This window comes from Carassius carassius, chromosome 22 (genome assembly GCF_963082965.1).
Source record: "Carassius carassius chromosome 22, fCarCar2.1, whole genome shotgun sequence".
In the NCBI taxonomy this organism is placed as follows: domain Eukaryota; kingdom Metazoa; phylum Chordata; class Actinopteri; order Cypriniformes; family Cyprinidae; genus Carassius; species Carassius carassius.
This window is the reverse complement of record NC_081776.1, coordinates 858,874-871,129: the sequence shown is the minus strand read 5'-3', so window position 1 is coordinate 871,129 and position 12,256 is coordinate 858,874. Positions and strand designations below refer to the sequence as shown.

The 12,256-nt window shown below is 38.8% G+C and overlaps 1 protein-coding gene across 1 annotated transcript in view; it reads left to right on the top strand.

Annotated features, from left to right (window-relative positions):
• Positions 1–12,158: 12,158 nt before the first annotated feature.
• Positions 12,159–12,256, top strand: part of LOC132098532 (tubby-related protein 3-like) — a 9,195-nt gene continuing 9,097 nt past the window's right edge. The window contains exon 1 of the mRNA XM_059504616.1: positions 12,159–12,211. Within this exon, the coding sequence (XP_059360599.1) occupies positions 12,159–12,211 (53 nt within the window). The remainder of the gene's footprint in view (positions 12,212–12,256) is intronic.

Genomic DNA, 12,256 nt, shown 5'->3' with positions numbered 1-12,256 from the left:
CTTCTGCCATGGCCTCTCAGGTAGCTTGGAAGGCATAAGAGGCTCAGTCACATTGGCACGTTCTTTAACGCACGCCGTGCATTTCAACACCAGCTCTCCAATTTGGCTACTTAATCCAGGCCACCACACTGACTGTTTGGCTTTTTCACGGCATTTGACAATTCCCTGGTGCCCTTCATGAATTTTCTCTAGCACTCTATTCCTCATTACTGAAGGGATAACTAGCCTAGTACCCCGCAATAACAGTCCATTGTGAGTGCTGAGAACAGCTTTTTCAGTCCAGTAGGGTCTTACCAGCACATCCAGTCTGCCGCGATCTGGCCAGCCCTCGATGCAGTACTTCATCACTTCCGCGCACACGCTGTCTGCACTCAGCTGTTTTTGCAGCTCGGACAGGTAAGTCTCACTTGCTGGTAAATTTGAGATTATAGAGTGCACATATATGCAGAGGTGGAAAGAGTACAAAAATATTCTACTCAAGTAAAAGTACCATTACATTAATGAAATTTTACTTAAGTACAAGTAAAAGTACCAGTCTAAAAATCTACTCAAGTAAAAGTAAAAAGTAGCTCATTTAAACTTTACTCAGAGTAAAAATTACTTAGTTACATTTTAACAGTGGGAGGGAGTCAAAATGGGACAGGCCAAGGGTGTCAAACTCAGTTCCTGGAGGGCCACAGTCCTGCACAGTTTAGATTTAACCCTAATTAAACACACCTGATCCAGCTAATCTAATCATTTAGGTTTATTTGAAAACTACATGATATGTGTGCTGGAGCAGGGTTAGAACTAAACTCTGCAGGACTATGGCCCTCCAGGAACTGAGTTTGACACCCCTGGGATAGGTCTATTAATCTCAAACTAGTTGTTTTTAATTAAAGGAATCAGTTATTTAGAATAATAAAACAATTGGGCTGTTACCAGGCAAATCAGTATCAACAAACTCATCTTTTAATGCAGAGGAAATACAGAAGATTCATTGGAAGTGGCGTTTAGATGTATTACACTGTTTAGTGCAGGACAAGAATGCATTTAACCTGCAATTACAAATGCATGAATAATGTTTGGATATACAAGACATAAAATGTTGAATACTCATTTGAAATGATAAGAAATTAATTATTTAAAAAAAAAAATCAAAAGATACTTTAAATGTGAAATTAAAATGGCCAGTATGTGTCAGCAAGTCTCTGTTAATAAGTGAGTCATTGCGATTGAACCGAATCATTTAAACGGTTGATTCATTCAGGAACGAAACACTGTCACGTTGCTCAGAGACGCAAAACTGTGCTTTGGTGGCTGTGTTTGGAATTATTTTCTGGTGTAGAAATAGAGCTAAAAAGGCAATATGGTGTCTAAAACGCAAGTCTCTTAATTAACTTGTTTACTGAACTGTTATATGTATGTATGTATATATTCATGATGATTTTTGGAGGAAACGATGGCATTCTTTGTGTGATTTTGATTTAATATATGAAATTATATAAATATGTGAATTTTCTGCCCCTATATCTTCAATTCTGTGATCATTCTAAATGCATTTTAGGAGACTGAATCACACAGTGAAAGAACGCACTATAAATGCGCGCGCACATCATTAAAACAAAAATAGCACACTCCTCACCACTGTCTTTTTAGATAATTTGTGCAAAACCTCTTGCTAAAATGTCAAAGCTTCATTTTAACCACCAATGCAACGACGCAATTATTTAGCTTACCTCTACATTCTTGCGAAGGGTTGATGTCTTGTCGAGATTTTATAAGCTGCTAGTTTGGTCTTCCTAGGCAAGTACAGCTTACACTGCATAATAGAGCATACATATGGCCAGGGGTTCACTTCATTTCCTTCGAGTTCAACTTCAGAATATGACGGGGTTTCGTTTTCAGCGGTGTCTGCACCACTAACGCCTGTTTTGTCCGTCTGCATCTTTCTTGTGATTTTAGCGCCAGTTTGCCCTCCTGCCCATTATGCCGTAGTTTCCAGGGAGCGATTTATTTATTTTTTTATTTTTTTTTTACTCAGTAATTAATGAGTTTTAAAATGTAGCGAAGTACAATACTTCAAACAAAATATACTTAAGTAAAAGTAAAATTACAGATTAAAAAAATTACTTTAAAAAGTATTAGTACACAAAAAAGCTACTCAATTACAGTAACGCGAGTAAATGTAATTCGTTACTTTCCACCTCTGCATATATGTTAGTTTCCTCCATCAAACCGTCTCCATCGGTCACGCCATTCTTCAGCGGCGCCCGTGACAGTGTGTCTGCTGTGGTGAGGCTTTTCCCTGGGACGTGCATGATTGTGTATCTGTACCTCATGAGTCTCATTCTAAATCGCTGTATTCTAGGTGGGAGGGAGTCCAGCGCTTGTCCACCCAGCAGGCTCACGAGGGGTTTGTGGTCTGTCTCCAGCTCAAAACGGAGACCAGTAATGAAGTCACTGAATCTTTCGCATGCCCAAGTGAGGGCCAGTGCTTCTTTCTCCACTTGAGCATAGCGCTGCTCCGTGCTTGTGAGTGCCCTGGACGCATATGCCACCGGCGCCCAGGTTTCCTGGCATTTCTGCAGAAGTACGCTGCCTAACCCATATGACGAGGCATCGGCTGATATTTTAAGCTCTTTGTTTGGGTCATACAACTGCAGGACTGGAGTGGACGCTAACTCTTGTTTGAGGCTGGTGAACGCCCTCTGCTGATCAGGCCCCCAATACCACAGGTTCTTTTTTGAAAGCAGGTCTCTGAGAGCTTTATCTTTTTCAGCTAGGTTGGGCACAAACTTGCCTAGTTGATTTACCATGCCCAGAAAGCTCCTGAGCTCACTGATGTTGTGTGGCGGATCCATCTCACGTACAGCACGTGTCTTTTCTGGATCTGTCTTTTTCTTATCCCCTCTGCCGCAATGATGTACCCGAGAAATTTCACCTGGGTTTTGCTGAACTCGCACTTGGCTAAATTCAATGTGATGCCAGCCGCCTGTGCCCTCTGCAGAACCGCATGCAACCGTGTGTCGTGCTCTGCCTGTGTGGAACCCCATATAAGGACGTCGTCCATGTGGCAGACGACTCCTTCTAAGCCTTCTGTCACTTCCGTCACCATCCGGTTCTGAAAATGTTCTGGAGCTGAGGCAATACCAAAAGGTAAGCGGTTAAAGAAATAACGCCCGAATGGGGTGATAAAAGTGGTGTAATGGGCACAGTCTCTTGATAATGGGATCTGCCAAAACCCCATATTGGCGTCCAGTTTTGTGAATATTTTTGCACCAGACAACATGCCTAGTGTCTGGTCCACAGACGGGAGGATAAACTTTTCCCTGCACACCGCTTCGTTGAGGGGAGAGAGGTCTACACAAATACGGATTTCATCCTTAGATTTCTTTGGTGCGACCACCATGCCAGAGCACCACTCTGTCGGCTGTTCAATCCGGCTGATGACTCCTAGCTGCTCCATGCGCTGTAGTTCCTGCTTTACTTTTCCCATCAAGGGCAGTGGGACACGGCGAGGTACTTTCAAAGACACAGGCCTGGCATCTGGTCTGAGCTTAATTGTGTACTGCTGCTGTACTAGACCTAGCCCCCCGCACAGCTTTGGGTATTGCTGTTTTACGGAGTCCAGGTCGATGCTATCTACTCTGGCTACCAGTCTGAGGCTAACTGAGGCGGGTCGACTCAGCAGAGCTGTGTTCAGGTGCTCCACTACATAAATGTCCTCTGTGGTGCATTTGTCACCACATTTCAGTATTTCTCTGGCTACACCGACTACTGAGAGAGGTACATGCCCTGGCCCGAACAGCGTTTTATTACCTGGGGTAAGGTTGTATGCGGTGCCTCTGCATATCTGTCTGTACACCTGCTCTGGTATGACAGTAACGTCTGCCCCTGTATCAATCTTGAACCTCACATTAGTATGTCTAACTTGTAAGTCTACTGTCCATGCATGTTCTCCTGCATCAATGGTTCCCAGGAATATATCATCATCTTCCCTGACAGCACTCACGCTTTTAGCAGACTTGCACACTTTGCAATAATGCCCTCTCTTACCACAATTGTGGCAGTCTGCATTCTTTGCAGGGCACTGGAATTTAGCGTGCAGCTTACCACATTTAGGGCATGACCTATGCTCTGCTCCTGATTGTGCTTCGTATTTGTCTTTATGCTATTTAAATGGCAGTCTTTTATTTTTCCATGCCTGCTGTTTTGCTTTCTTAGTGTGTAGAGCATCCACTGTTGTTTTTGTAGCATGTGAAGCATCACCTCTCAGATCTGTTTGTTGCCGTTTCATATCCTCTGCTTGTCTGACCATGTTAATGGCTTTTGCCAGATCCAGCCTGCTCTCCATCTGCATTTTCTGCGAAAGCACACTGTCTCTAATGCCTACTACGATCCTGTCTCTCAACAGTTCATCGCGCAGTGTCCCATACTCGCAATCTTCAGCCAGTGCATATAAAGCAGTTATAAACGAGTCTGCAGATTCAGACGGCCCCTGAGCTCGCTGGTTAAATTTAGCTCGTTGGTAAATCACATTTTTCTTCGGCACGAAAAAGTTTGTGAAGCCGTCTTTGACGGAGCTGTATATCAGTTTCTGTTCAGCGGTTAATGTTAGCCCTTTTAGCACGTCATCTGCCTCGTCCCCCATGCAATATATCAGCGTATTCACCTGATTAGCGTCTGATGACTTATCCAGGTCGCTAGCCACTCTGAAGCGCTCGAACCGTCTTATCCACTTTTCCCAATCTTGTGGCTTCGAAAAGTCGAAGGATTCCGGCGGGTTTATTGAGAACGTCGCAGATGCTTTAGCAGGAAGCTGCGGAGGGTCGTTCTGTTCAGCGTGCTGTCCTCGTTGCGAGAGTGACATGCTTGCAAAGTTTGCTTAAGCTTCTCCACTTAAGTTATTTCCTTTCTCCCTCTTCTCATATAATACCCACTATCCTTTCTCTCAGTGTAGCACCACTTCTGACACCATGTCGCGTTGGGTTCTTTTGCCTCGAATCAAGACAGAGCCGAATATCTTTCACATGGCTTCTCGTTTATTCACCCATGAACTCTCCCCCCCATAACAACATTGTGACCCCCTCTACCGCCCCCTGGAGTCCAGGCAATGTAACAATATTATAGATCACACCACAAAGCATACTTGTAACTTTAAATATGGTTCTAATAAAAAAAAATCTGATCTGTTTATGAATGTTTCGAAGGGTTTTGGATGAATAGAGCCAAGAAGTTACCGTTAATCTGATTGTTAATCTGAAACACGTTAAATCAATATTTACATGTTGTGATAATAATAATAATATAAGGAAACTTTGGCAGTTTTGTATGTTGTTTTAGAGTCGGCATCATTTTAAGTCCTCACAAGGGTTGGTGTTATCTGAAATGAGATCGTTCTCTGATAAATCTAAAAGTAAACATCTTAGAATGGTCTTAAGTGCAATTAATCTTGATTTAACAAGCCTAATGTCTTATATTTCTATATTGCGTTTAGGCGTTTCATTGGATTGAACCCTAAGAGAGCAACAAAGGCCAGCCAGGTGAAGGAGATATCCAAGAAAACAGGGAAACCACATCCTCATGTGAAGTCAGAGCATTGTGTCCTGTTCGACTGCAATGGTGCATTCGAGATATAATTGGCTTTAATAAAAGCCTAATGTTTCGAAAACATCTATTTTCTGTGGTTTTCATTTTAGAATGTACATTTTAAATCATAAATAACATAAAAATCACATTCTACGGTATTTTAATACATTTTACAGTAATAACGTTTATGAGATTACAGTAGATAATAAAACAGTATAATAGCAACCAAAAACCTAAAGTGTTATACTGTACATCTTATATTTTCTATAGCACAGTACTGTAAAAAATTTTACAGTAATAAACTATTGTTCCATATTACAGTAGAACCACAGCATTATGCAGTGAAATCTAGCTGCCAGTTGTTTACTGTAAATTAACAGGATTTTTTTTTTTTACAGTGAATCTACAAAATGCATGGATTAATATTTAAGAAAAAACCTGAAAGGAAGGGGTTGATTATAAGGGGAAACTACTTATTATCAACCATGAAAACCCATAGATCAGACGTTTAACTGAGGGACGTTTTCATTTAAAAAAAACTCATGCAATAGTTTTTACAATTCTTTTCTAATTTTTTTCCTATTGAAATATGCATCTAATTAGATGCACAGTCAAAAAAGGCGCTTTGCAGGGCTAGAATTTGTATTTCTGCATTTGACAAAAATCTACTGTAAAAAATTTTTTTAATTCACCTGCTGTAGTTTAAAGTTCAATCAGTGCCTCGTGCTTTGAAAAGGGTTTGTTAGTTTCTTTCTTCTGTTGTGCACAAAAGAAGATATTTTGAAGAACGCTGATAACCAAACAGTTGACGGTAGCCATTGACTGCCACAGTATGATCAAAAATACTAAGTCAATGGCTACCGTCAACTGTTTGGTTATCAGCCGTCTTCAAAATATCTTCTTTCGTGCACAACAGAAGAAAGAAAACAAAAAGTTGTTTGGAACAACTTGAGGGTGCAGTAAATGCTGACATAATTATTATTTTTGAGTGAACTATCCCTTTAAATATAATGATGTCAGACTGACTTTAACTGAATTTAGTTGAACCCCATTTGATTTAAAAAAGGAAGTAGGGTTAAGTTATTTTGAATAGTTAAAGTAATGGAAAAGCATACAGTATGGCTTAAATCATATAATTTTTACCGTGTGTTCAGAGCAAAACATGTCTCCTAAATGTCCAGCCATAGCACACTTGGTTTATATGTGTTGCTCTGTCAGAACTATTTTTGTAGTAATTATGTTTATGCATCTACAAATGTGCAATGCAAGCATTATGAGGTTCCCAAAGGTTTTATTCGCCTTGGGTTTTGTCACACACTTCCCGTTTAGAGTCAGATTATGTTTGTCTGTTTCATCGAGATGATCTGTATGAATAATCTCATGTATGTCCACGTAGGATGAGCAGCTGCATGTGTTTTTCTCAGCGTAACCTTGTCTTCCTTCATGTCTTCTCTCATGTTATTGTGGCTGATGAAGAACGAAGGGTTCAGAAACACCTACGCCGTAGACCCCCGGTGTGCCACTATTTTGGGCTATTTTGCAAGCAATATGTGTACACAGGTGCAACACAGAAAATACATTTTATACAAATCTTGACTGCTTGTTAAATGCTGAACAGCCACCTGTTTTCTGTCACATATGAAGGCTGTTCATACACTTTTCTATCAGATTCTCACATTCTCTCTTTCTCATATCATCACTTGTTTTACAAGATTCAAAACCATCAGAACTTTGTTACAAACCTTATGAAAGCAAGTGTAGTTAATAGTTGAGATGAACAGGAATAAAACACTCTACACTGCCACCTAGTAGAGATTTTAGGATATAAATTCATTAATCTGTCGTTTAAATTATCCAAAAAGTATTTTTTCGCTTCATTCACACGTATAATACGCCATGCATTTTTTAATGTGGATCTTTTTTTCCCCCGAATTAATTATTTTAACCTAATCAATAAAACTACCTCAACCAGCCCCACCAAAGGTTTTCCTGGAGACCTGCACCAGCCCAAAAATCAGTTCTAATAATGTTTTGCATCAAGTTATTTTTTAAATGTTTTTAAAAGTATAGGTTTTTTTTTTTAAGAAAAAAAAATCTTGGCTGGATGATTGTTAGGGGAACATTCCATTTGATCATTTGGCAAACATTATTTAAGTTTTGAATGTTCTCTGAACGTTCTAAAACAAGTAGTAACAATTCAAAAACGTTAGACGAACGTCCAAGTAAACGTTTCAGAGAAAAACGTTCCATGATAAACTATGTTTTTGTGCTAACATTTTGAGAACATGATTAAAAAACAGATTACTTTCAACGAATGTTCTATTAACGTTACTGAAATAATATTTGTTGATCATTTAGAACGTTCGCTGAAGTTCTGAGAACGTGATCGAAGCTGCAGACCAGCAGCAAACCAGATCTAACTTGACATAAACCACAGCAGCTGTATTAAAACCAGTCACCAATAGAGGGCGACACTTCCCACAATAATACTTGAAGAACAGGCCGAGTTTTATTTTATGTTCTCTTTTTTATTAACATTTTGCAGGTAACATTTGATATCAGATTTTAAATAAGATTATTGAGTCATCTGTAAATAGAGATTCGAGGTTTAGATCATTTTTTCCCTATCCACCAATTTGAGTAAAAACGAAATGTATTTATGTATTTATTTAATGTTTTCTTTGTTTATATTACTCACTGTAAAATCTGCATATTGTTCATCATTAAATAAATAAATTAAAATTAAAAATACACCGAAGGAAAGTAAATCAGGGATTTTATTTTACTTGGCAACGCTTGACCAATCAGAATGTAAAATTAGCATTACTCAGGTATCAAAAATATATTTCATAGAGGTTTCAGAGGGTGATTTCCATTTGTATTCAAGCTCTTGCTTTTGACCGAAGGATTCGTAACCGTGTGCGCATGCGCGTTCTTTCTCCTCCAAGCAGAGGAGGAATCCATAGCAACGGCGGATAAACATGAGTTACTACAGCAGGTAAGCCACCGATGGAAACACAGTTCTTAGAAATGATCAAAAAGCGACGTGCGTTTGGGGAGCGCGGTGTGCGCGTGCATGTGTGTATCTTTCCTAACTTTGCTGTGTTTTTTTCGGTGGGTCCTGTTGCGTTCCGCGCGTGCTGTAACAACACAACACACGCAGACTCTAAACACACACACAGATCCCCGTCCAGAAGAGGGCAAAATAAATTCGCGGTGATGTAATTCGTACATAATGAATACGTGTGCGTGACGTCATTGCATGGCCGCAGAAAACTGGACTTTTACAAATATTTTCAGTTTATAGTCACATCCATTTGACATTGTTTTCATACCAAGCCCCCGTTCTAATTGTTGCAATGCCAAAATAATTGATTGTTTTAATTGTGAAATATTTCTGCATTAATCAGGCATTTGTGGTACTTCTTTTACATTTTCAATGATTTAAAAACTGATAAAATGTTAGAATAAAATGATTTTTTTCAGTATATTGGGTTTTCTTTTGATTATTTAGGTGAAATCACCAATTCGCATGTTTGTGCAAGTAGAAATAAATTTCTATGAATAAATAATACTATTAAATATGTTAGCATGAACTGATAATCTAATAGAATCGTAACTTATTTATATTACATTTAAAAATATTTATTAAATGTGTATTATTTTAAGATGATAAAGTAATATTTCTAAGAGTGCGTTTATTTTGTTATAATAGAAAAATTCTCTACACCTAAAAAAAGTAGTAATTAAAACATTATTGAAATGTGTTTTAGAAGAAAACACAACTTCACTTTCTACTTTGTGAAATTTAGCAATTTTTTGTGAGAATTGTTTCAAAGTCAGTCCATTGTGTGTGTGTGTGTGTGTGTGTGTGTGTGTGTGTTCTGCTGTTAATAATGTTCATATGGAGTGAGTAATTAGTGACAATCTCTCTTTGCATTGCTTCATTGGAGTGGGCGATCATTGCACAACGTTTTTCCTGTTTCTATGGTTACAGTGACTTCTGTAATTGATGCATTTGCTTTAAGATTAGAGGAATAGTTCATCCAAAAATGAACATAAATGTACTCATAATGTACTCATTCTCATGCCATCCAAGATTAGGGTGAGTTTGTTTCTTCCTCAGATTTGGAGAAATGTAGCATTGCATCAGTGTCTCATCAATGGATGCTCTGCAGTGGATGGGTGCCGTCAGAATGAGAGTCTTATAATAACATCACAATAATCCACACCACTTCAGTCCATCAGTTAATGTCTTGAGAAGAGAAAAGCTGTGTTTGTAAGAAACTAATCCTTGGCTGGATTTGGATTATTGTGGATTATGGATTTAGCCAGAAGTGTTAGTTTAAAGTTAAAACGTCTTAATGATGGATTTGTTACAAACATGCATCTTTTGTCTTCTCCAGATGTTAACTGATGGACTGGAGTTGTGTGAATTGTGATGTTTTTATCAGCTGTTTGGACTCTCATTCTGACGGCACCCATTCACTGCTGAGACACTGATGCAATGCTACATTTCTCCAAATCTGATGAAGAAACAAACTCATCTACATTGTGGATGGCCTGAGGGTGAGCACATTTCATTTTAGGGAAAAAGAACGGATTTTACTTCTGGATCCTGACTGTTGTGGTCTATTATAACCAACAGCACTCAGACACAGAATGGATTAGGCTTGCTGTGTATTTGCATGCATGTTAGCGTGTTTACTTGTCTATTTGCACGTGTGTCTCCTAGATCTCTTTTGATGAATGCAGCTGGCCTGGCTTCACCAATCGCAGCGTGCATTTTCAAGGAGTTCATTCACGAAGCCGTAAAATGGTCCATCCACTCGCAGACCTGAGTCTGAATCTAAGAGCATCATTACGGTGCAATTACGGTCCGTTCGGTAGCCATTAGATGAACGTGGAAGCACAGCACAGCCTGAGATTGGCATCATTATCAGAGCCGTGAGAAGAAATGATACGCTGCAGATGAGATGATTGCAGTTTGCGTTTATATTTATAATAATTTACATAACAGACGGCTGCTTGCCAACCGACTTACACAGCAGTCTGGGTTTAGAGCGGATTTTCTAAACTTTCCTTCTTGTTAAAATAAAAGTTCAGAACTTCCTCAAAACTTCCTCCTCAGTCCATAAAATCTTGTTTACACTGACATGTTGAAATTTAGCTGTCAATGATATCTACAAGATAATCAGTCGCTTCCTTAATTAGGAGGAAGTAGAATGGAGACTGTCTGATTGGTTTATGTATGATGAAACGTAAAAGTAGGCTACGTCAAGTAATTATTACAATAAGTTAGGCTCCATTGATACACGTGATACACATTTATTATTCACAATGTGGAAAGAGGAAATGAGTCATAGCTCGGAGCATGACTCAAACATTCCATTAATGGGCTTATTTTTATTTTTTGAGTTATTTTTATCCATTCCGCATCTTCCACATATGTGTTTTAGCAAGACGTCTTTAGCAAGTTGGTGATGGTGAATGAAGATACTTGCCAGGTTACGTGTCACTATTCTGCTTTATTCATTTATCCGTGTACTACGTGACACAAATGTGTCTTTTTAGTTAAAGACTGTCCTACTACAGGATTTAACACACAGTAACAACTCACTACCAGTTACAAAAGACACAGAAACAGTCCACAACAGGCAACTCTAGTTGCATTTTTCATCAATTAATTTCTTAAAATTATCCTTTGACTATGTTATGGCATGTTATGGTATATTTTTTTGGGTCGAATGCCAAACTTACTTGTCAACCCTGCCAAAGGGTCTACATTATTCTTGTCACCAATGTCAAGATCACCAAAAACTGATAAAAACAAAAACAAAACTCAAGTTCACTGAATACAGCGATTTAGTAAAAATAAGAAACTTATTATAAGAAACAGGACAAAAATCTACAGTAGAACAAAAAAAATGCATTGTAAAAAGTAACCAAATGTATTCTTCACTGTGTAGATTAAATATATATTTCTTCTTATTAAAAAGGAATATTAGACTGCTGTCACTTTAAGAGCTGTCCGGATCCAGTTTACTGTTACTATGCGTATGATATGTGTTTTCTTTCTCAGCTGTTTGCTTTCATATAAGACCTACATTACTGTATTAATGAGGATACTTGCAAAGATGGGCATTTTGACTCAAACAGGTGTGTGTATTTAATTATTCAAGGCCTTTAATGTTACCTGTAAATGTTACTATGTATACATGCATAGATGTTCCAAATAACAGTTGTGACAATTGCATTTACAGTTCAGAGAAGGTTAGGACAGTTAAAAATAATTGCCAAATTGATTGAGGAATACTATAATACCAAATTACAGTTACAAAGTTTTAGATTATGCTATATTGCAAATGTCAAACATGCATTAATGCAGTCGTGTGTGTAGTTTTAGGCTGGTGTGTTTCATGTGAGAAGCGTTCACATCAAACACTCGACAGCGTCACGATCATCAAAGGGTGTCTCTGGGGTGTTGTTGCCATAGTAACCATCAGCAGCCCTGAGGCTCACCTGTGGCTGTCATACGTCGCTTCCCTCATGATCTGCACAGGTAGAGAAACCCAGACACACTCGACATGGAGACGGTGAAGAGCTCTTCTCAGTCCGCTTACAGCCGCTGGTCATACAGGTACACACACACACACACACACACACACACAAGATGGCTTCGTAT